This window comes from Artemia sp. Qi Xiang Cuo, chromosome 11, assembly GCF_049724085.1.
Source record: "Artemia sp. Qi Xiang Cuo chromosome 11, ASM4972408v1, whole genome shotgun sequence".
Classification (NCBI taxonomy): domain Eukaryota; kingdom Metazoa; phylum Arthropoda; class Branchiopoda; order Anostraca; family Artemiidae; genus Artemia; species Artemia sp. Qi Xiang Cuo.
Window position 1 is genome coordinate 23,027,434 of NC_142804.1, and position 26,723 is coordinate 23,054,156.

Here is a 26,723-nt window from a genome sequence, read left to right on the forward strand (position 1 = left end):
AATAAATAAAATAAAATAAGAAGTTTCTCGAATAAACTAGTAAAAATACTAAGAAAATAAGGTAAAATCTTGTTTACGAAACTTCTCTATTCAAATTAAAAATTTATTTTGTCTTACCTCTGGCAAAGTTTCAGGGAAGAAGAATGTGAGGAACACAATGTTTACGAGAGTCAGAGTTAATGAGAATAATGCAGGATACGCAAACCAATCAGTGTCATCTTGTAGCTTAGCCCACATGGCGAATCCTGCTCCAAGCATAGGACCAAAGATGAAACCAAGAGAAAAGGCGATACCCATCAAGGCCTGAAAAAAGAAAGTTTAGTAACTCAAAGCCTAATACATTCCCTAAAATCAACCCGCATTTACTCATAGATTACTATTTCATTTTTATATAAAAGAACTAACTTATGAATTTGTAACCCAGCAACTTCATGTTTGACAAAATTGTTTCTTATAATAGTCCGAATTTCAGAAAAAGCAAAAACAGCCAAAATTTAATAGAAAAAAAATCAAGGAAAGATTTTTTGTAAGTGGAGAAAAGTTATTTGTATATAAGTACAAAATAAGTAAGCCAGGATCATAGCATTTTGGGCTTGAACAACAACAATAAATAATATACATAATATAACATATAATTAAGGCACTAAGGTTATTAAAGGCAAACGAAATACAAGGAACAATCTAAACCATCAACTCAAGAAAAAAGTTGCATTCAATTCGGAGTTATTATGGATTTACTTCAAACTACTTTAAAAGCAAAGCACTTATACAAATTGCATTTGAGTTCAAGTGAATCGAAAAATATGGATAGTTTGTGTCGGCCAGGTGTGTATGAGGAAATGGACCATGAAAATTTAAAAAATAGTTGTACTTTCAATTCCTTGTACAGTATTTTGAAAACATGTTTAGTTCCAAATAGGAGACAGATTTTCCAAACTTTATTTTAAACATGTAAAATATAGTTTAAACAGGCAAAATTATATTAAATATAAAAATACACTTTGTCTAAAATACCCTTATTTTTATAGAAACATAATACGTGACTCAACTTTTGTTTTATGTAAGATATAAAATTAAACAGAATCAGAGGAGATACCAGCTTGCATTATAAAGAAAAAGGAAAACTGAGCAAAAACTTATTCTGCAAGACACAAAATAACAAAGTCTCTTGAAGAATTCAGCGGAAGAGCCTTCAAAAAACTTTTTGGGAAGTTTTGGGGGAAATTCAGCGGGAATTAAAGAAAATATCAATATTCTGAGAAACAATATTTTAAAATGATTATGAAACAAATACGCTAGAAGCCCAGCACTCTGGGCTTGAAGGGCAGCTTTAAGTAGCACATAAAGTGTAACTCATAATTAGCACAGTGTAATTTGGGAAGCAAAATCAACAAAAAACGAAACATTTAAACCATCTACTCAAAAGAATAATTTGAATTTTTTTCGGCATTAGTTTGGATTTACTTCGGAATTATTTCGGATTTACTTCGGAATCAGTTGAAAAGCAAAGTACTTCTACATATCATTTCAACTGAGGGGGGCCAGAAAATGTGCATAGGTTGTTCAGTTTGTACGTGTGTGAAGAAAAGTACTATGTAAAAGAAAGGTTTACTTTCAATACATCACGTGAAAAAGATGTATTCGACGAACTCCCTTGAAAACAGTAAAAATGATTATGTTAGAATTCAATTTTGAGGTTTCTGAGCCCCCTCTTCACCCCAAAAAATATTTTAAAGGTGCATTTTTCAGGGATGATTATCATTCAAGGATGACCGAACAATTGTTAGACGATTATTAGACATATATTTAAAAAACAGAGATTAAGGGAAGAGAGTTACAGCCTCCATCATACCTGAGAGCCCTGGATCAAACAGTTCGTATTTTGTAAACATTTTTGTTTCAATTACCCTGACCAATTTGCCACACTTCATTTTACTCAAATAAAACATACTCTATATAGCCAAAAACTTGCTAATTGCGAAAAATATATACATAAAGTCCAAATTATGTTTTAAAATGTTCCGTTGATTTTTTAATTATCAACTTGGTAAAAGTGATGAGACTTGATAGCCATGGCTAATTAGAGTAAAGCCAAGACAGATAGTCTCTGTGAGAGGCAAAGCTAGTATATCTTTTTCGGAGTTGTATAAAAATGATTCTTTTCACTTCTTCATCTATCATCTATCATAATGATCACGTCTATCATCCGTCCTAGGGCGGAACTAAGGTAGATAGGTATACAGTAAGGGTCGTTCAAATAGTCTATCAGTTCTCTGAGCCATTTGAAGGCAATTGGAGACTTAAAAAATGATTCAAAGATTTATGACTAACCATACCAACAGGACTTACAGGCAAGTGGGCAACTGATATTGTACATTTTGCCTACTGGGAAAGCCCACTGGAATTTAAATGGGGGCGATCGAGATTTTTGGGTTGACTCATGAAATATTTGGGTTGACTATGTTTTAATAAAAACAAATACTATGTTCAATAGTCTTTTCCCCAAAATATAAAGAAAATCTGCATCACAAGGGATATCAGCTTTCATTACCGAGAACGTATCTGACCAGCAAATCTTCAAGTTGTAGTTCTAAAAAAACTAGAACCTACAATTAACATCTTGCCCAACTGACCTTCACCAAAAACAAATAGCCCTAACATGATCCTCGCACAAATCAACTCCCAAGATACGCACAAATACATGTTTGTGATTGGTATTGTCGAACTGTTTAGGGTCGAGTTAAGCAAACCTGTCCAATTATAAAGCCTCTTACTGCTTTATCATGGGCAAGCAATTTTTATACATGGCAACAGCAATCCCATTTTTTATCAACAAGTATCATTTAACTTTTAAGATTTGTGGGGAGAGGGAGACAAAAATTATATTTAAATAACAGTGAATCTTCCATTTCCCTTTTGAAAAAACGGCATAATGATCAACAAACATCATAGTTTCGGTGATCCACCGTACTTACTTCGACTTATGGACACCAATTTCAAGTCTTTAACGTTCTAAAAATAGGCAACGAATTATAAAGAATGATTAAGATATTATTGCACAAGAACTTAAATTATCTAGGTTAATTGTATGTTATATTCAGTCCAAAAATCTATGCAAGGACCCTGTTTACCCAGATTTTATTCAACAGAACTATACGGTTCCATTGGTGAACAGACAACTTCCACTGGTAAAGAAAGACAAGTTCTTTTTCACACTGAGCATTCTTTTAATTTTTATAATTTATCAAAATTCTTAGAAAAAACATATTAAATCATTTTTCCAATCAATGAAAACACATATTTACATTATCGTTTTAAATGTATATTTTAACTGTCAACAGGTAGGAGATTCACTGTAGTTTTTTATATAAAATTTCCAATATGATTGCCAGAGTCTAAACAACGAGAGTTAGCGGTTAGTAAAATAGGTCACAAACTCGCAATCATTACATTCACTTGCAGGTGGGAATATTTAACAAAATTCTACATCAAATAGCATCTTTGTTGAATTCCTTTAATAGGTTTCGAATGATTTTTAAACATTAGCTGCAATTAGCTGTGGTACAACAACATAATCATTGGTATCGCCACGAGTCGATATGCACTGATATGCATATATTGAAAAATTTTAATTAACTCGGTCACATGAGGAGAATGGATGTCGAAATGAAATATACCAACAGATAACCAAAGGATACATAAGGATAAGGACCGTTTCAACAGTATTGGATAAGGATAAGGATAAGGAAACGTTTCAACAGTATTGAAGCTTGGGGTGCATATTCAAAAGGAAAACTCAGATCCTGAATCGATACATATAACAAAATCTAAAGCACAGAATTTACTTAAGCGTAATTTTGGAAGTAGAAATGTGAACTATAAAATCTTAAACTTGCAACTTAAAAGAAAACAGAAATGCAGACAGGGTTCCAAGAAGTTCTTTTTTGTCTGATAAACCACAAACAATACAAAGCACTAATACTGACAACACATAGCAGCACCTGGCCACATGAGGCAAACACAGCTGCGCACCCTCCCTCCCCCTACTCAGTTTAGAGCTTAGCTCTTTGCTCCCTCTCACGAGTAAAGGGTTACATTACGTACTAGGCAACAAATATAAATGAGAATAAATTGCAGGCAAAATCATACAAGTAAGAAAAGGGTAATCTTGACAAATTACTCATGCAATCGACAAATACAGTCTAATTACTGTAAATACCTTGTTATTGGGCGATTATATCTGCTGCTTAATCAACTTCCAAATATACCATCGGCTTGATGAAACAAATAGCATAAAAAAGAAAAATTCTATCATTTTTTATGACTGTAGTCTTGTACAGGTTACCCAAACATTCATGAACCAGCAAGAGGCCAATAAACGACCCTTATGTGTTTCGTATTTTTCTTCTTTTTTTCAAATGTAGTTGTACATTTTTTTCATGTGCAATTAGCCTATGATTTGGACACTTGTATATTTTAAGCACACAAAACACCTGACACTATCTTACAAAAATACACAACACCCAAATTATGCATGTAACAAGATCCTTAATGCCTCTTTGAGACCCTAATTATATTCAGGTTATTCTACTCCTTTTTATTGTGCCCAGTTTTATTGTCTTTGTTATAGACACATTTACTTTTAGTCCTACTCTAGTCTTTCTTTTTCTACTAATCCTATAAATTATTTTGATTTTTCATGTATTTTTCAAACAGTTTGTGGTAACGAACGGTAAGTAAGGATCGACCGGGATCAATAGTAACCGAAACTCTAAAAAACGGAATTTCTAAACCGGTAGATACATCAAAAGAATCTGATTTTTATGCTGATTTCAAATATATAAGTTTCATCAAGTTTAGTTATACCCATCAAAAGTTACGAGCCTGAAAAAAATTGCCTTATTTTCGAAAAAAGGGGGAACACCCCCAAAAAGGGATAGAATCTAAATGAAAATCAAATCATCAGATTCAGTGTATCAGAAAACTCTGCTGTAGAAGTTTCAAGCTCCTGTCTGCAAAAATGTGGAATTTTGTATTTTTTGCCAAAAGAAAGATCACGGAAGCGTGTTTATTCGTTTTTTCTTCTTTTTTTTTCAGAGGCGATTGCATCGATCCAGTTGTCCTAGAATGTCGTGAGAGCGCTCATTCGAACGGAAATTAAAAGTTCTAGTGCTCTTTATAAGTGACAAAAAAAATGGAGGGCAACTAAGCCCCCTCCCACGTTAATTTTTTCCAAAGTCACCCGATCAAAATTTTGAGATAACCATTTTGTTCAGCATAGTCGAAAATCTAATAAATATGTCTTTGAGGATGACTTGATCCCCCACAGTTCCCGGGGGAAGGGCTGAAAGTTATGAACTTTACCCATTGTTTACATATAGTATCGGTTATTGGGAAGTATTAAATAAAAAAAACAAGTTTTTCAACTGAAAGTAAGGAGTAACATTAAAACTTAAAACGAACAGAAAATATTACTCATATAAGGGGGGTTGCCTCTCCTAAATAGCTCACTCTTACGCTATAGCTTTTTTTAACTTTTAAAAGAGGTTATTATTCTAATTCAACAGCCTTTGTGATTCAGGAGTCATTCCTAAATAAATGGAACAAAAATCAAACTTAGGTTATTATTAGTTTAAAAAAAAGTAAAACTAATTTGCAAGTTTCGTTTTAATTATTCATGTACGGTGAGCCAAAATCAAAACCTGCATAAATTCAAAAACGTTCAGAAATTAAATAAAAAAAACAAGTTTTTCTAACTGAAAGTAAGGAGCGACATTAAAACTTAAAAGGAACAGAAATTATTCTGTATACGAAAGGGGTTGTCCCTCCTCAACGTCCCGCTCTTCACGCTAAAGTTTTCTTTATATTTTTAAAAAGTAGAGTTGTGAGAAAAAAGTCAAATTTTAGCGTAATGAGCGGGGCATTGAGGAGGGGACATCCCATTTCGTATACGGAATAATTTTTGTTTGTTTGAAGTTTTAATGTTGCTTCTCATTTTCAGTTTAAAAAAAAGGTTTTTTTATTTATTTAATCAAACAGTTCGTGGTAACGAACTCTAAGCAAGCAGCGACCTAGCTCAATGGTAACCAACAGTGTAAAAAACGGAATTTTGATACCATTAGATACATCAAAAGAATCATATTTTAATTCTAATTTCAAATATATAAGTTTCATTAAGTTTAGTCCTAATTATCAAAAGCTACGTGTCATAGAAAATGTGGTTGATTTTCGAAAAAAAGGGGGAAAGACCTCCTAAAGCCTATAGCACTTTAAAGAAAACCACACCATCATATTCAGCGTACAAGAGAACTGTACTGTGGAGGTTTCAAGCGTCTATCTACAAGAATGTAGAATTTTCCATGTTTTGCTAGAAGAAAGATCACGGATGCATGTGTATTTTTTTTTTGTTTTTTTTTTTTTTCCAGGGGTGTTCGTATCGACCCAGTGGTCCGAGAAAATCGTGGGAAGGCTCATTGGAACGTAAATTAAAAGTTCTATTGCCCTTTTTACGTGACCAAAAAAAATGGAGGGCAACTAGGCCTCCTCCCACGCTCATTTTTTCCCCAAAGTCACCCAATCAAAATTTTGAGATAGCCATTTTGTTCAGCATGGTCGAAAATATTATAACTATGTCTTTTAGGATGACTTAATCCCTCGAAGCCCCCAGAGGGAGGGCTGAAAGTTATGAACTTAACCCAATGTTAACATATAGTATTGGTTATTGGGAAGTATACAGACATTTTCAGAGGGAATTTTTTCTGGTAGTGGGGTGCCCTTTTTAAGTGACCAAAATAAATGCAGGGCAACTAGGTCCCATCCCACGCTCATTTTTTTCCCAAAGTCACCCGATAAAAATTTCGAAATAACCATTTTGTTCAACATGGTTGGAAATATGATAAATATGTCTTTTAGGATGACTTAATCCCCCGAAGTCCCCAGGGGAGGGCTAAAAGTTATGAGCTTTACCCAATGTTAACATAAAATATTGGTTATTGGGAAGTATACAGAAGCAACATTAGAACTTAAAACGAACAGAAATTATAACATATGTGAGGGGGGTTCTCCCCCCAGTCAATACCTCGGTCTTTACGCTACAGTTTTTTTTTAGTGCTTTCAAAAGAGCTATTTATTCTAATTAAACGGCCTTTGTGATTAAGGGGTTTGTGAATCAATTTTTTTTTTAACTTTTAAAGTGAAGAGCGTGGTATTGACTAAGGGGAGAACCTCATATACGTAATAACATATACGTAATAAAAAAAAACAATAAAAAAAACAAGCGATACGGCTCAATAGTAATCGAAACTTTTAAATACAGAATTTGATGTCAATAAATGTATCAAAAGAATGTGTTTATAATTCTGATTCTAAATATATAAATTTTATTAAGTTTAGTATTACTCATCAAAGGCTACGAGCCTGAGAAAATTTACCCGATTTTTTAAAGAGGGGGAAACATCCCCTACAAGTGAAACAATTTTAATGAAAATCACACCTTCAGATTCAGCGCATCAGAAAACCCTATTACATAGGTTTCAAGCTCACATCTGCAAAAATCTGAAATTTTGTATTTTTTGCCGGAAGAAAAATATACGAATACAGAACTTAGTTACGTAAGTTAATTCGTAAATTACGTCATAACCAAATTTAGAGACATCCATTTAGGAAAAGAAAAGTAAAAATTTTTATGCAAATTTTGTTTACTTATTCAATGACGGTTAGCCAAAATAAAAGTTGCATTAACTAAAAAACGATCAGAAATTAAATAAAAAAACAAGTTTTTTAAACTGAAAGTAAGGAGCGACATTAAAACTTAACACGAACATAAATTCGTCCTTATATGAAAGGGGCGGTCCCCGCCTCCCCGCCGCGATCGTTACTCAAAATATTGACTCTTTAATAAAAATTTATTTTTTAAAACAATAAAAAACTTTAGCGTAAAGAGCGCGGCGATGAGGAGGGGATAGTCCCTTTCATATACGGAATAATTTCTGTTCGTTTTAAGTTTTAATGTCGCTCCTTACTTTCAGTTTAAAAAACTTGTTTTTTTTATTTTCCAAATAAAGGTCAACCTAGTCCCTATCTTGAAGTTTTTTTTCAAATTAAACTAAAGAGCAACATTAAAACTTAAAACGAACTGAAATTATCCCTTATATGCGGGTGGCTGAGGGCCAAACCATGGTTATCCTAAATGCCGGAAGGGCTGTCGCCCTCTAAAACCTGGCTCTTTAAACAAACATTTAACTTTTGCTGAACAATGCCTCGAGAAACGTTTATTTGATATGAGACAGAGAAACGACAGACGGCTTTCGGAAACATGCGCTTGAAGACCATCAACAAAAGGTCAGTAACACAAAGACTCGTCGGAGAACTGTCCGGCCACTCATTTCTTTAGTGGTGAAGAGGAAAAGATGGAGTTATCTTGGATACGTCCTTCGGATGGAGGAGTCAATAATCCCGCACTACGTACAGCATTGGCAGCCATATACTCGGGCTCACATACAACCGCAATCTCCGAACTGCGAATACGTCACCCAAACTCCAGAAGGAAGATTTCCTCGTCGCAGCATCCATGTGAGATGTCTAAAAAGGTCAGATACCCTTTGCACTACAGCTGGCCGAGGAGGAATTAAGTTCCAAGTAAGGTTCGGAAAAAAGAACTCATTGAGTGTATTTACTTTTAAAAATAAAGTACAATTTTCTAAAACAAACCATCGTCTTCAGAATCAGAGAGGAGCTTTCGCCTCCTCATCACCCATGCTGCACGATTTATAATTAATGCAAATATAAATACTTATTCCTAATGAAGGGGCCAGAGGTTAAATCTGTAACCTGAATTAAAAGGCATTGTGTTTATGGTTGCCAATAAGACACCTCATCCATATATCGAGAACGACTTGGGGTAATAAGCTGAAACTTTTGGGGCTAGTACTATTACTGCTTCCGCTCTTACAATTTAAATAAATAAAAAATGTGTAAGTGCCAAAGAGCATAGATATAATCTTTTGGGAATGATACTAAGTTTTATTTTTCAGGTCAACTTCAGGAGTAACCTGAATAGTCATTCAAATCATCTGAAGAAGCTCTCATATAAATTTTGAAAAAAATGATTTGAAACGCTTTTATAGGCTTAGATATCACCTTCCCCGTATCATAATCCATTGGCCAACATCCTAATAGATGGTGTGAACTAGAAGATACTCTACATCCGTTAATTTTATTGATTATACTGTTATTAATAACCTTTTAATTTTTAAGGACTGCATGTCCTGTGTTAGGGACGAATGGTTTACCACATACCAATATAGCCTCTCTGACTTAGAGGTTATACGAGAATGTGCTTTAAATGAGTTTCACAATTTCTGATCAATACCGTTTTTTCCCAGTTGGGGCCAAAATTGCTGTTTTATGGGCCAAATGCTCGAAAGGCACTTTCCTGTTGCGTGATCTCTTTTGTTTTGCTTAAAATGGACATTGAATCTTCGCATTTTTCATTTGAATGAACCCTTTTTCATTAACCTACGACTAGTAATTCAGTATAATGTCTCCCAGAAGAAAAAAAAAAACAAACGCAAAAGTCACCATCTTTCCCTGCAAGCGTGAGTCACTGTCTTTTCTGGAAAAGAAAAATCATATTTTGTAAGCAGTGGCTTTAGGGTTCGCATACATTTTGAATTAGCGTTGCATAGTTATAATCAAGATTGCACCCCTTTTTGGGGAGTTTAACAACTATTTCCAAAATTATCCCAATTTTGATTTGCTATTAGCTTTTAATAATAAAAAGTAAAACTAATAAATTTCAAATATTTAAAATCAGCACAGATATTAGAACTTGCTGCTACATATATTGTAATCAAACTTCGTTTTTAGTTTCAGTTTGTATTAACAAGGGTTGCTCTTTACTTAGAGTAGTGTTTCACTACAAACTGATTTATCCTTCGTTCTCTTAACTGAGAGTGGGGCTACCACTCCTTCATTCAGCCCCAGTTCTTTAAATTCACGTCTAATATTCACATAACAATGTTTCGAGAACAATAATCATTCCTGAAAAAGCCCATTTCTTCACATATTCCTCAGGGAGGGGGGTGTCTGAAGAATCAAAAATGAAATATGTGGACATTCCCTGCTGGGCAAAGTTGTGTCCCCACCAAGAAAACAAGAAGAGATAAATAAAAACAGAGGAAAATAGGAGAATGAGAAATATTCCTATTTAAGTCTAAGGAAAAGCAAAGTTCCAGGTAACACCTAACCTATCCCCCCCACCCTTATCTTGAAAATTTTAATGGAGGAGGCCCCCCCCCCGTTATCTCTCCTTCGTTTGTGCAGGTAAGCATATGAATGTAATCTTTTACGTTGTAAAAAAAATATATTTCTGTAGTAGCACCCCACGGCATCCATATTAGAGCCTTAGTCCAAAAACGTTACTGGACATGAGGGAGATTGTAGATTGATTTTAAATTATTGATATTAATATTACAGGTCATGACTTGATCTTCTTAACTCTTTTCCTTCAACTCGCCGGTTTTTTTCCTTTAACGATTTCATAACTTAGATTAACTTGATATCTACGTTATGTAAGGGCCAATCCTTTTGTGCCCCTCCTTTTCACTTTTAATATAGATACTCGAAAAAAAAATATTTCTTACTTTTAAGCCCACTTTGAAAACTAGTTCAAAAAATATAAAAATATTTATTATCTTAGAAAGTATGAGGTTCTTACTTAGAGTCATTTATTCAAAGCCGGTATGCTGTTCATTTAACTTCAGATTCACATTAAAGGTCAAAGTTTATTTAGATTTTCCTGACATTTTCTGAGAGCAGGCAGATTCATTTGTCTTATTGAAAGTCTTTATTGAAAGTTAAGGCTAGGTCAGTATGCAAAATAAAGGCTAGTTCAAAAAAATGTATGCGAATAAGTTTATTGGGCCATTTGAAAAAAAGGTCATTTCCTATTCACTTCAGTCTACTGTCAATTAAAAGCAAAAAAAAATATTTAAAAAATCGACACTGCCCTTTTTCTTTCGGCTATTATGATGACTGTAATAATTTTGAAAACTTTTAGTTTTAAAAACAGCATCTAAATTACTTACCATACCAAAACCTCTTGATTCTACAGGCAGGACATCTGCAATAATGGCAGCAGCAAGACTTATATTTCCTTTACTGACCCCACCAACTATTCTTGCAATTATGAATATGACAAAGTTTGAAGCTACAGCCCATAAACCATAAGAAATTGCAAGGCCAACCTGAAAGGTGAAGACATGTTAGATACAAAATACCAATGGAAGAAACAACCACACACGCGGGAGGCTCCAGCGCCCCTCCCTCTCCGCGAGAAGAGTCACGGTTTTTCCTATATAAGGTGCTACGCCGACCAGAAAGGTGAAGGTGAGTGAGAGACGTAATGTCAATAGCAAAATCAGTTGAGTATGCATAAAGACCCATATCCAGCCCCCAGAAAGCTCATGGTTTTTACGGTTGTTTCGACAATAGGATATTTCACTGGCTGAGAAGCAATCCCGTCCAAATTTTGAACCAATCCACACAATTCACCTGTTTTTTTCAAATTTATGCCTCCCCCGAAATTAATTCCAAAGATTTTATTTGGTTCGAAATAATAAAGGTAATTCTGGATTTTAAAAGAAGACTAAAATAATAAATTCTACAAAAATCTACTCTAAATTACGCTTCCCTCCACAGATTTATCATATTATATGCCTTTTGTTTGCTAAGAAAATTTTAGTTTTTGCTTTTTCATTAATGATAAAAAATAACCAAACACAGAACTACATACCCATTCACGAGTGATTTTTTAAAAAAAAAAAAACTTCCAGATTTATTTGTAAAGTATTCTTGGAAAGGATATTTCCACAGTAGTAAAAAAAATTCATGCAGTAAATTCAAAATAGTCTTGGTCTAATTCGATCGAGCCTCGTTTATCTAAATACAGTCGGCAAAAGTTCGAAATCATTGAAACTCTTTTCTAGTCTGAGAATATATGCAAAACCCTAGCGCGCAGAACTTTCACATGCGCAGTCTATACAAAATGAATAAAACTTTCACAAAATATATAAGACATTCAAGTTCCTGTTTAAAGAAAACAGGAGCGAGGTAGCGTTGGCGCATAAATAGAATTATACTACCCATGAATGCAGGCATTTGTATTAAAGGGGGTGCAGAAGTTTCTGGGTACATATCAAATTAGAAGAACAGAGACATCTATGCCTTCGAAAACAGCAAGTACCTCTCATTTTACTGAAAACTAGGACAATTGGCTCACCTTGACCATTTTAAGATAAGATCAAAATTTGTAGCAGGGGATTAAGGATAATGCAAAATCACCCAGTTTCACTAGATCTTCTTCATTACATCAGTGGCACCCTTTTTGGATAAGACATATATACAGAACGGGGTTCTTCAGACCCACGACTCTCCCCCGCCCCTAAAAGAAAACTCATAGATATTTATTTCCTTATAATTTGCGTATCTCTTACGTTTTTTGTTAATATGTACCGTCTCCGAAATAAATTCGTCATTGTGTGTCTACTTTGGACCGGCTATCAATCCAACCGTTTGGTAATCTTATTTTAGTGTTTGCCATTCAAACTTCGCAACTGAACTTTCGAGTTCAGGGCAAAACTTAACAATGTCGCAGATTTGAAAACTTAATTTCGGTTACAGCAATAGCAATAGCTTTAACCTAGTAAAAAATGAACCACATCTCATAGTAGCCTAAGGTTTAAAAAAGTGTTTTGAAAAAGAAATGTTTAGTGAGAAACAATTAAATTTTCAGTTCAAGTACTGATTCAGGCATGGCGTAAAAAAGGGGTGCAGCTGCCCCCCCCCCTAGAACTTGAAATTTACACTAGATATGACTGAAAAAGCAGATGGTTGAAAAAGCAGTTAAAAAAGTTAGATGACTAAAAAGCAGTTGATAAAAGGTAGATGGTTGAAAAAGCTGGAAATAAACTGCTAAAATGACAGAATAAAAATCAAACAAGAAGCAATTATCCATAATGTCTTGGAAAATTTTAGCTATAATCCAAGAAAACTGATTAATGCAGAAGATTATTGATGATTTATGATTTTTGGTAATTACTTAGTAATAAAGATTTCATAGGTATGATAGAACTTGCTGGCAATGTAAGGTTTTGTGAACTCCCAATATAACTTCAGTTCCCCCACTCTTCATCACAGAATCGGCTGACCCCCCACCTAGACAAGAAGCTACATATGCCCATGGATTCAGGGTGATGCCATATCCTTCAATTTTTTTATCCTGTACGGTCATTTATAATTTTCCTTTGAGCAACAATTAACCACATTTGTAGCCCCTCCGAATGATGATAATAGTTATTGTAATATTGAACTGAATTGTAGCAAAGAACAAACATTTGAGGAATCTCAGCGGCTCAGAGATTTCTTTTCGTTTTTGAATCTCTTCCTAATATTTAGAAATAATGTTACTGAAAGCAGCAAATACGCGCACAAAAGACTTCTCCCCATACTCCCCTAAATTTAATAATTATTTTCATGATTTCCAAATAAGTCACATTGGACCTTTTCTTTTTTTAAATTTCCCAAACAAGAAAACTCTTGTCTTCGAACCTGTCTGGAAGGGAAAGCAGTACTCAGATATAAGTAGAAAGGCCTCATGAGATCGTGACAGCACACCATATATGGGCATAGAGTCCCTAGGGAGATGGTTTTCTCACTGAGAATGAAAAAACAGTATTTTTCTCACTTTTATGGATGTTTCTTGGACGGTTATGAGTGTTGGTCAATTTATTTGATGTTTTTCATGGATGTCAACATCAATTTATGTCTGTTTTATGGTTTTTGTCAGTGAGAATGAAAAAACATGAATTTTCTCACTTTTATGGATTTTCTTGGATGGTTATGAGTGTTGGTCAATTTATTTGATGTTTTTCATGGATGTCAACATCAATTTATGTCTGTTTTATGGTTTTTGTCAGTGAGAATGGAAAAACAGGATTTTTCTCACTTTGAAAGATGTTTCATGGATGGTTATGTGTGTTGGTCAATTTATGGATGTTTTTATGGTTTTTGTCAGTGAGAATGAAAAAACAGGATTTTTCTCACTTTGATGGATGTTTATGGTTTCGATGAAATCGATTTACATAATCGAGGGGAATTATTGATTCACGAAAGGGGAGAGACTTTCTGAGAACTTGATTTACATAATCGCTAGGGGAATTATTGATTTACGAAAAGGGGAATAAAGAAACAAGTATGGCTTCTTTTATCTTAGGTGTGAGGGATAAAAGTTCTTTAGGTCAGAGAGAAAAATTAATATTCTATTTTTAAATAGGGCTTCATTGATCTTTAGTGTCAGGAATTAGAAATGACATCACTTGTTATCTTGGAATTATGCGGGAGTCTAAAGAGATAGAAATTCTATTTTTAAATACGGCTTCACTGATCTTTAAGTCAGAGAGATAAATTGATATTCTAACGAAACCTTAATAGTGTAGCTAGGAACATTTATGAGATGAAGAGATTAACGCAGGAAAGGGTTTCCTAGAAATTTCAAATGTGACAGCGCAGGGATGCCAAAACAATAGGAACACGCAGAAATTACTTTTAGGGGATTATTTGGGCGAAAACGTTTTACACATTTTAGGGAATTATTTCGGCGAAACAGTTAGAGACATTTTAAAAGATGATTTTAAAGATGTTTTAGAAGAGGATTTGAGGATGAAATTCTGCGGTCGTTATAAAACACAAGTTCAATCTCACAATTTCTATTTGAACAGTGTCGTGAGGTCCTCTACCCCAGCCCCAAAGGGCTCCGATCCCCCCACCCCAACCCCCAAGGAAGCCCCCGGCCCCCAATGGTCCACTGGGCTCCCAAAGGGCCCCCCAGGCCCCCAAAGGGTCCCCCGGGCCCCCAAAGGGCCCCCTGGCACTCCAAAGGACTACCTGGCCCCCAAAGGGCCCCCGAACCCCCAAAGGTCCTCCCGGGTCCCCAAAGAGCCCCATCCCCATTTTGTTAATACTTTTTTGTGCATTTGAGACACAGATGGGTCCCCACATTTCAAAAGGCTTTATTATATTTTTTCAGAACAAGTTTTTTTCTTAATGTCCTTCCTAAACCAATTTTACAAGTTGAAGTACTAATCTTTTCCCCCACAACTTTACTATAAGGCTTTTCAAATACCCCAACATCAAGCAATACTTTTCAAAACGCTTTATTATATCTTTTCAGAACAAGTTCTTTACGTAATTTTCTTCCTAAACCCATTTTACAAGTTAAAGTACCCATCCTTTTCACCCACAACTTTACTTTACGAATTTTTGGATACCTCAGCACCAAGAAATACTCTTCAAAAGACATTTCAGAACAAGTTCCTTTCTTAATGTCCCTTCTAAACCCATTTTACAACTTAAAGTAGCCATCCTTTTCCACCACAACTTTACTTTACAGATTCTTGGATACCACAACACCAAGAAATACTTTTCAAAAGGCATTTCAGAGCAAGTTCCTATCTTACCGTCCCTCCTAAAACCATTTTACAAATTGAAGAATCCATCCTTTTCGCCCGCAACTACATTTTACAGCTTTTTGAATACCTCAACACAAAGAAATACGTTTTAAAAGGAATTTCAGAGCAAGTTCCTTTCTTTATGTGCCTTCTAAACCCATTTTCCAACTTGAAGTATCCATCCTTTTCACCTATAACTTTACTTTACAGCTTTTTGGATACCTCAACACCAAGAAATACTTTTCAAATGGCATTTCAGAGCAATTTCTTTTCTTTATGTCCTTCCTAAACCCATTTTACAAGTTGAATCATCCATCCTTTTCACCCACAACTTTACTTTACAGCTTTTTGAATGCCCAGCACGAATCAATACTTTTCAAAATGCATTTCAGAACAAGTTGTTTTCTTAATTTCCATCCTAAACCCATTTTCACAAGTTCAAGTACCCATCCTTTTTCACCCACAACTTTACTTTACAACTTTTTGAATGCTCCAACACCAAGCAATACTTTTCAAAGGCATTTCAGAACCAGTTATTTTCTTTATGTCATTCCTAAACCCATTTTTTAAAAGTTGAAGTACCCATCATTTTTCACCCACAACTTTAGTTTACAGCTTTTTGAATGCTCCAACACCAAGCAATACTTTTCAAATGCATTTAAAACCAATTTATTTTCTTAATGTTATTCCTAATCCCATTTAACAAGTTGAAGTACCCATCCTTTTCACCCACAACTTTACTTTACGACTTTTTGGATACCTCAACACCAAGCAATACTTTTCAAGGGGCATTTCAGAACAAGTTCTTTTCAAAATGTCCTTCCTAAACCCATTTAACAAGTTGAAGTACCTATCCTTTTCAGAGACAACTTTACAAAAGGCTTTTTTTATATTATTTCAGAACAAGTTCTTTACGTAATGTCCCTCCTAAACCAATTTTACAAGTTGAAGTAGCCATCCTTTTCACCCACAACTTTACTTTACAGCTTTTTGGATACCACAACACCAAGAAATACTTTTCAAAAGGCATTTCAGTTCTAGTTCTTTTCATAATGTCCCTCCTAAACCCATTTTACAAGTTGAAGCATCCATCCTTTTCACCCACAACTATACTTTACAGCTTTTTGGATACCACAACACCAAGAAATACCTTTCAAAAGACATTTAAGAGCAAGTTCCTTTCTTAATGTCCCTTCTAAACCCATTTTCCAACTTGAAGTACCCATCCTTTTCACCCACAACTTTACTTTACAGCTTTTTGGATACCACAACACCAAGAAATACCTTTCAAAAGACATTTCAGAGCAAGTTCCTTTCTTTATGTGACTTCTAAACCCATTTTCCAACTTGAAGTACCCATCCTTTTCACCTACAACCTTACTTTACAGCTTTTTGGATACCTCAACACCAAGAAATAATTTTCAAATGGCATTTCAGAGCAATTTCTTTTCTTTATGTTCTTACTAAACCCTGTTTCTAACTTTAACCATCCATCATTTTTACCCACTACTATCCTTTACAGCTTTTTGAATGTACAATACGAAGCAATACTTTTCAAAATGCCTTTCAGAACAAGTTCTTTTCTTAATGTCCATCCTAAACCCATTTTTACAAGTTGAAGTACCCATCCTTTTTCACCCACAACTTTACTTTACATCTTTTTGAATGCTCCAACACCAGGCAATACTTTTCAAAGGCATTTCAGAACCAGTTATTTTCTTAATGTCATTCCTAAACCCATTTTACAAGTTGAAGTACCCATCCTTTTCACCCACAACTTTACTTTACGACTTTTTGGATACCTCAACACCAAGCAATACTTTTCAAAGGGCATTTCAGTACAAGCTCTTTTCATAATGTCCTTCCTAAACCCATTTTACAAGCTGAAATACCTATCCCTTTCACACACAACTTTATAAAAAGGCTTTTTTTTATATTATTTCAGAACAAGTTCTTTACATAATGTCCCTCCTAAACCAATTTTACAACTTGAAGTACTCGTCCTTTTCACACACAACTTTACTTTATGGCTTTTTGAATATCCCATCACCCAGCAATACTTTCAAAAGGCTTTTTTATTAAATGTTTACTGAACACACACAAAGTTCTCTTAGAAATAATATTTTTCGTCAGTGATAACACTTTTTCTGTTCGAACTAGCAAATTTTCTGTCAAAAATACCAAATTTTTTCTTAGAAGTAACATTTTTTGATTGTGGTAACAACTTTTCTGTCAGAAGTAGCAAGTTTTGCTTAACACTAACAAACCTTCTCATCAAAGTAACGACATTTTACGTTAATACTAACATACTTTTACTGAACACACACAAAGTTCTCTTAGAAATAATATTTTTCATCAGTGATAATACTTTTTCTGTTCGAACTAGCAAGTTTTCTATCAAAGATACAAATTTTTTCTTAGAAATAACATTTTTTTATTGTAATAACAACTTTTCTGTCAGAAGTAGCAATTTTTGCTTAAGACTAAAATACATTCTCATCAAATTAACTTAATTTTACTTTAATACGAACATACTTTTACTCAAAACACACCCATTTCTCTTAGAAATAAAAGTTTTCATCAATGATAACACTTTTTCTGTTCGAAGTAGTAAATTTTCTACCAAAGATACCAAATTTTTTCTTAGAAGTAACATTTTTTTATTCTGATAACAACTTTTTCGTCAGAAATAGTAAGTTATGCTTAACATTAACAATCAGTCTCATCAAAGTAAATATATTTTACCTTAATACTAGTATAATTTTACTGAAAACACACAAATTTCTCTTAGAAATAATATTTTTCATCAGTGATAACACTTTTTCTCTTCGAACTAGCAAATTTTCTGTCAAAGATACCAAATTTTTGATAGAAGTAACATTTTTTGATTGTGATAACAACTTTTCTGTCAGAAGTAGCAAGTTTTTGATAGAAGTAACACTTTTTGATCGTGATAACAACTTTTCTATCAGAAGTAACGATAGTTTTACTTTAACACTAACAAACATTCTCATCAAAGTAACGATATTTTACTTTAATACTAACATACTTTTACTGAACATACACAAATTTCTCTTAGACATAATATTTTTCGTCAGTGATAACACTTTTTATGTTCGAACTAGCAAGTTTTCTGTCAAAGATACAAAATTTTTTCGTAGAAGTAACAATTTTTTATTGTGATAACAACTCTTCTGTCAGAAATAACAAGTTTTGCTTAACACTAATAAGTCTTCTCATCAAAATAATGATTTTTTACCTTAATACTAACAAACTTTTACTGAACACACACAAATTTCTCGTAGAAATAATATTTTTCATCAGTGATAACACTTTTTCTTTTCGAACTAGCAAGTTTTATGTCAAAGATAACAATTTTTTTCTTAGAAGTAACATTTTTGATTGTGATAACAACTTTTCTTTCTGAAGTAGCAAGTTTTGCTTAACACTAACAAACCTTTTCATTAAAGTAACGTAATTTTACCTGAATACTAACATACTTTTACTGAACGCACACAAAGTTCTCTTACAAATAATATTTTTCATCAGTGATAACACTTTTTCTGGTCGAACTAGCAAGTTTTCTACCAAAGATAACAAATTTTTTCTTAGAAGTAACATTTTTTGATTGTAATAACAACTTTTCTGTCAGAAGTAGTAAGTTTTGCTTAACACTAGCAAACCTTCTCATCAAAGTAACGATATTTTACTTTAATACTAACATAATTTTACTGAACACACACAAATTTCTCTTAGAAATAATATTTTTCATCAGTGATAACACTTTTTCTGTTCAAACTAGCAAATTTTCTGTCAAAAATACCAAATTTTTTCGTAGAAGTAACATTTTTTGATTGTGATAACAACTTTTCTGTCAGAAGTAGCAAGTTTTGCTTAACACTAACTAACATTCTCATCAAAGTAATGATTTTTTACCTCAATACTAACAAACTTTTACTGAACACACACAAATTTCTCTTAGAAATAATATTTTTCATCAGTGATAACACTTTTTCTGTTCGAACTAGCAAATTTTCTACCAGAGATACAAAATTTTTTCGTAGAAGTAACATTTTTTGATTTTGATAACAACTTTTCTGTCAGAAGTAGCAATTTTTGCTTAACACTGACAAACTTTCTCATCAAAGTAATAACATTTTACCTCAATACTAACATACTTTTACAGAACACACACACAAAGTTTTGTTAGAAATAATATTTTTCGTTAATGATAACACTTTTTCTGTTCGAACTAGCAAGTTTTCAACCAAAGATACCAAATTTTTTCGTAGAAGTAACATTTTTTGATTGTGATAACAACTTTTCTGTCAGAAGTAACAAGTTTTGCTTAATACTAACAAACATTCTCATCAAAGTAATGTTATTTTACCTTAATACTAACATACTTTTACTGAACATACACAAATTTCTCTTAGAAATAATATTTTTCATCAGTGATAACACTTTTTCTGTTCGAACTAGCAAATTTTCTGTCAAAGATACCAAATTTTTTCATAGAAGTAACATTTTTTGATTGCGATAACAACTTTTGTGTCAGAAGTAGTAAGTTTTGCTTAACACTAACAAACCTTCTCATCAAAGTAATGATTTTTTTACCTTAATACTAACATACTTTTACTGAACACACACAAATTTCTCTTAGAAATAATATTTTTCATCAATATTTTTCATCAACACTTTTTCTGTTTATACTAGCAAGTTTTCTATCAAAGATACCAAATTTTTTCTTAGAAGTAACATTTTTGATTGTGATAACAACTTTTCGGTCAGAAGTAGCAAGTTTTGCTTAAAACCAAAGAACATTCTCATCAAAGTAATGATTTTTTTACCTTAATACTAACATACTTTTACTGAACACACACAAATTTCTCTTAGAAATAATATTTTTCATCAATGATAACACTTTTCTGTTCTAACTAGCAAGTTTTCTACCAAAGATACCAATTTTTTCATAGAAGTAACATTTTTTGATTGTAATAACAACTCTTCTGTCAGAAGTAAAGAGTTTTGCTTAACACTAACAAACATTCTCATCAAAGTAATGATATTTTAGATTAATACTAACATACTTTTACTGAACACACAGAAATTTGTATTAAAAATAATATTTTTCTTCAGTGATAACACTTTTTCTGTTCGAACTAGCAAGTTTTCTAAAAAAGATACCAATATTCTTCTTATAAGTAACATTTTTTTATTGTGATAACAACTCTTCTGTAAGAAGTAGCAATTTTTGATTAACACTAACAAACATTCTCATCAAAGTAATGATATTTTACCTTAATACTAACATACTTTTACTGAACACACACAAATTTCTCTTAGAAATAATATTTTTCGTCAGTGATAACACTTTTTCTGTTCGAACTAGCAAGTTTTCTACCAAATATACCAAAATTTTTTCGTAAAATTAATATTTTTTGATTGTTATAACAAATTTTCTGTCATAAGTAGCAAGTTTTGCTTAACACTAACAAACCTTCTCATAAAAGTAACAACGATTTACATTAATACTAACATACTATTACTGAACACACACAAATTTCTCTTAGAAATAAAATTTTTCGTTTCTATGTCTGAATATATTTGTTTACATGTCTCGGTTGGTTTTTGGTTAGGTCAGGTTAGCTAAGTTCGGTTAGGTTAGCTAAGTTAGGTTAGGTTAGGTTAGCTAGTAAACATTTCTCCATGTTTAAGTTAGGTTAGGTTAACTTATCACGAGCGCTCATGATAAGCTAACCTAACCTAACTAAAGCATGGTACAAAGTCGACATGGGGGGATTTTCCGACGAGTACAGCTTTTTGAATGCCCAACACCAAGCAATACTTTTCAAAAGGCCTTTCAGAACAAGTTCTTTTCTTACTTTCCATCCCAAACCCCATTTTAAAAGTTCAAGTACCCATCATTTTTCAACCACAACTATAGTTTACAACTTTTTGAATTCTCCAACACCAAGCAATAATTCTCAAAGGCATTTAATAACCAGTTATTTTCTTAATGTCATTCATAAACCCATTTTACAAGTTGAGGTACCCATCCTTTTCACCCACAACTTTACTTTACGACTTTTTGGATATCTCAACACCAAGCAATACTTTTCAAAGGGCATTTCAGAACAAGTTCTTTTCATAATGTCCTTCCTAAGCCCATTTTACAAGTTGAAGTACCAATCCTTTTCATACTCAACTTTATAAAAGGCTTTTTTTATATTATTTCAGAACAAGTTCTTTACGTAATGTCCCTCCTAAACCAATTTTACAACTTGAAGTACTCATCCTTTTCACCCACAACTTTACTTTATGGCTTTTCGAATTTTCCATCACCGAGCAATACTATCAAAAGGCTTTTTTATTAAATGTTTACTGAACACACACAAAGTTCTATTAGAAATAATATTTTCGTCAGTGATAACACTTTTTCTGTTCGAACTAGCAAATTTTCTGTCAAAGATACCAAATTTTTTCCTAGAAGTAACATTTTTTGATTGTGATAACAACTTTTCTGTCAGAAGTAGCAAGTTTTTCTTAACAATAACAAACATTCTCATCAAAGTAACGAAATTTTACCTTAATACTAACATACTTTTACTGAACACACACAAAGTTCTCTTAGAAATAATATTTTTCATCAGTGATAACACTTTTTCTGTTCGAACTACCAAGTTTTCTGCCAAAGATACCAAATTTTTTTTTTGAAGTAACATTTTTTTACTGTGATAACAAGTTTTCTGTCAGAAGTAGCAAGTTTTGCTTAACACTAACAAACCTTCTCATCAAAGTAACGATATTTTACTTTAATACTAACATACTTTTACTGAACACACACAAATTCCTCTTAGAAATAAATAATATTTATGGTTAGGTTAGGTTACGCTAGATCAAGTTAGGTTAGGTTAAGTTAGGTTAGCCTACGTACGCGCGCGTACGTAGGCTAACCTAACTTAACCTAACCGAACTTGATTTAGCCTAACTTAACCAGACTCGCCAGAAAATCCACCCATGTCGACTTTGCACCATGCTTTAGTTAGGCTAGGTTAGCTTATCAGGTGCGCGCATGTTAAGTTCAACTAAACAAACAAAAATTAAACAAGGAGAAATATTTAATATATAAACTAACCAAATATACATAAATTGACCAACACACATAACCATCCATGAAACATCCATCAAAGTGAGAAAAATCCTGTTTTTCCATTCTCACTGACAAAAACCATAAAACAGACATAAATTGATGTTGACATCCATGAAAAACATCAAATAAATTGACCAACACACATAACCATCCAAAAAAATCCACAAAAGTGAGAAAATTCATGTTTTTTCATTCTCACTGACAAGAAACATAAAACAGACATAAATTGATGTTGACATCCATGAAAAAAAACAAATAAATTGACTAACACACATAACCGTCCAATAAACATCAATAAAAGTGGGAAACATCCTGTTTTTTTCAAGTGAGAAAAATCCTTTTTTTACATTCTCAGTGAGAAAACCACCTTTCTAGGGACTCTATGCCCATATATGGTGTGCTGTCACGAGCTAATGAGGACTTTCTACTGATATATTAATAAAGATTTAAAATTCAACAAAGTAAACTTTGAGGTATAGGCTGGGGCTATATTTACTCTGTGGTCAAGCCATCACATTAATATCGTACCAATATCAGGTAAAAATATAAATAAATAAAACCCTTCTAAATATTTCTTTTTTCTCACCCTTTGACTGAAATTTTGAAACAAAAAATGGTTGGGTTCCCAAAAAGACCAACTAACTTGGAATGCGATATCCAAAATAAACTTCAATCTACTCCAAGAAGATGAAATCAATACAGTGCAGCACAAGCATGTAGGCAGCATATTGTCTAGGGGGGGGGCAGTCGATAGTGTGATGGAGGGCCTTTTATCAACTGCTTTTCCAACCATCTGCTTTTTCGGCCATATCTAATGTAAATTTGAAGATCTAGTGGGGGGGAGCTGGCCCCACCCCCCAACCCCCCTGCCACCCCCTGCCTACGGCCATGAGCACAAGAAAGATCAATTTTAAAAGCTGAGATCCCTTCAAATTTGCCTTTTCGTTCCTCTCTTCTTGGCTGTAAATTGAAAAAAAAATGAGTTGCCAAAAGACACATTCGCCTAAAATAAATTCCGCAATCCAATGTATAATCGCATATTCATCCTTAGATCACCCATCCATTCTCATTTAGAGCCAGTACTAGGAAATTTTTTTTTAAAATAATATCCTATCAAATATTCTTTTTCTTGTCCTCTAGAGGATGTCAAAACAAACAAAAAATCATTATTCCCTGGAATGTATCTATTTTATGGCATTCTTCATCAAATTGCTAAGTTACGGTACGAGATCAAAGAATTCCAGGGCGAGATCAAAGTAATTCATGAACATTTAAACTCTCAATAAGAATGGACTACACTCCGAAAGGCAAATTTAAAAAAAATTTCAATTATTCCTAGTAAATAGTATTGAGACAGAAATGAATTATGAGGTTGACTAAAATAGTTATTACACTCATAAGGAAAAATAGAGGTACTCACAGATGTCATAATAAAAATTGGTTTCCTTCCAAAGATGTCTGAGAGTGTACCAATAACTGGAGATGCCAAAAATTGAAGAAGAGAAAACAATGAGCCCAGAATTCCTTAAAAGAAAAAGTAATAATGGTTAGAAAAATGGTCAAACAAACGCATTCAGTTTGCAAAAAAAAAACACAATAACCTATTTTCTAGAAATTCGTAGGTCATAAGGCGGCAAAATCTCGCAATCGAGATTAATATAACAACAAATTAAGTTTTAAAAAAGCAAATGAAAAGAGAAAAAACAATTAAAAGGACAGAGGTGGTTTTAGGTGGGGGGGGGGGAGAGGAGGCACTTGTCCCGGGCACAGAAATTTTAGGGGCTCAAAATTCCAAATAAATAATCTAACCATTATAACCATTTTGTAATTTTTAAATTTGTATTTTTGTTAAAATGAAGTAGAGGGCGCAGTTAGTAAACGAAAGTCATTAATAAATTATTAATTAATTAATCAAATGAGATAAAGAATCAAATAATTAATAATAATAATATATTTTAAATAATAATTTAAAAATAATCAAGAAATAAATTATTATTAATTAATAGATTAAGATAATTTTGTAAATAAATAATAATTTTGTTAAAATTTGGTTATCAAAAATCAAAATTTTTCCCCAGGCACAAGAAAGGCCAGAACCGCCACTGTGACAGGGTAAATTTCAAGATTCTTGTTACACAAAAACTTCACTGAATCCAACGGAACGAATTAATTTTTCTTCTGCATCCATAAAATACCATGTAAAATATAATACCATGAAAGATAGTCATAGACGAGTATTTTTGTAGAGTGAAGGGGAATCGTGATGGGCCAGTAATCGTAGATTACCATTAGAGAGCACATTTGAACATGATTTTAAAGCGAATGCCCAGTTTTGGCAAAAAAAAAGAGATCAGGCAAAGACACAAACCAACCCCAAAAAAACACGATGTTCTTCTTAGGACCACACAATTGGATAAGTAGTCAGTAGAAAATTAAAGATTAATGCTCTAAATATCTTAAGCAAGCTCAGTTTCCTATAAACCAAAAAAAAAATTTTTAATTTAACTGACATTAGAAAATTTTATGTGTCAGTTTATAGTGCTAGTTTTTCAGAAATATATTGCATAATCTGCGAAGCAATAATTTTTTTAGTTTTAAGTTTCAAATTGGCTCTTTACTTCTGCAAGAAAAACTTTATTTTTCTTATTAATTTTTGTTAGTTTTTAAATATATTAAATAAACCGTAAAACAAAATTTGTTTAATTTAGGTAAAGAAACCAAAGAAGTCAATATGATGTTTAGTTAAAATATTACGTTAAAGATATGTTTTACTTCCTACCTCCCTCAAACTTTCACATGTGCAACTTTGTAACATAGAGTCCGAGGGTCATGTTGCCACCGGTATCTTTGTGAATTTACTCATAAAAAAATTAAATATTTTCATAAGAAAGAAAATAAATAATGGCGTTTTTTTCATCAGAAAGTTTTTTAATACGTGTTTCTTAGTATTCACTTACTAGGGGTCGGGAGGAGTATACACGAGGTGGGGGGGGGGATAAACCTCCATTTAAGGGTTTTAAACCATGAAGATTACAATGTTTTATGGTTCCCAGCATTTCGACGCCAGATATGGCACTAAAAAGTATTCATGTCATTGTCAACCGACGATTTATTTTTGTAGGTAAGGGGCTCAAAAACTTCTGTTTAGTGTTTTAGACCATAAAATATTGATACACTATATTAGAATTTCTATTCCCTGACATTTGGACAAGAATTTCCTCTTCGGGAAAACATTGTTAGTTTGTGGCATCAAATGGCAGAAAACGCCACTCTGCTATGGTACGATCTCTTTTATAACTTAAACAGGACACTAGATATTATAATTTCCGTTCAAACAAGCACTAACCCAAGATCCTACGACCAATGGGGTTCGATACAATAACCCATGGAAAAAAAAAGAAGAAAAAAAGAGGACACATCAGTGCTTCCTATGCGAAAAAGTGATGTTCATTGTTGTGCAAGGTGGAGGACTGTGATTGCCTATGTAGAGTTTCATACCATAGTGATTCTAATAGTGCACTTTTCATTTCAACATGACGCCATTGAGGACTGTGATTGCCTATGTAGTTTCATACCATAGTGATTCTAATTGTGCACTTTTCATTTCAACATGACAACATTGAGGACTGTGATTGCCTATGTAGAGTTTCATTCCATAGTGATTCTAATTGTGCACTTTTCATTTCAACATGACGCCATTGAGGACTGTGATTGCCTATGTAGAGTTTCATGCCATAGTGATTCTAATTGTGCACTTTTCATTTGAACATGACGCCATTGAGGACTGAGATTGCCTATGTAGAGTTTCATTCCATTGTGATTCTAATTGTGCACTTTTCATTTGAACATGACGCCATTGAGGACTGTGATTGCCTATGTAGAGTTTCATACCATAGTGATTCTAATTGTGCACTTTTCATTTCAACATGACGCCATTGTCGAGGGGTCAAACTGTTCTTCGAAATTTCCATAAACTTGTTTTTACAATAAACTTTTACTATTAACACTGGTTAACCATTCCTGAATCAGCTTCAAATGGTAATTTTTTATTATAGACAGTTTTT

General features: G+C 33.2%; 1 protein-coding gene across 1 annotated transcript in view; it reads right to left on the minus strand.

The window, feature by feature from the left end:
* The window catches only part of rtet (major facilitator superfamily domain-containing protein rtet), a 96,541-nt gene extending 72,346 nt beyond the window's left edge, over nt 1–24,195 (minus strand). The window contains exons 1-3 of the mRNA XM_089096590.1: nt 24,080–24,195; nt 11,088–11,246; nt 118–303 (exon numbers count right to left, since the gene is read on the minus strand). Of these exons, the coding sequence (XP_088952716.1) occupies nt 118–303; nt 11,088–11,246; nt 24,080–24,088 (354 nt within the window). The 5' untranslated portion in view covers nt 24,089–24,195. The remainder of the gene's footprint in view (nt 1–117; nt 304–11,087; nt 11,247–24,079) is intronic.
* Between the last annotated feature and the right edge of the window lie 2,528 nt (nt 24,196–26,723).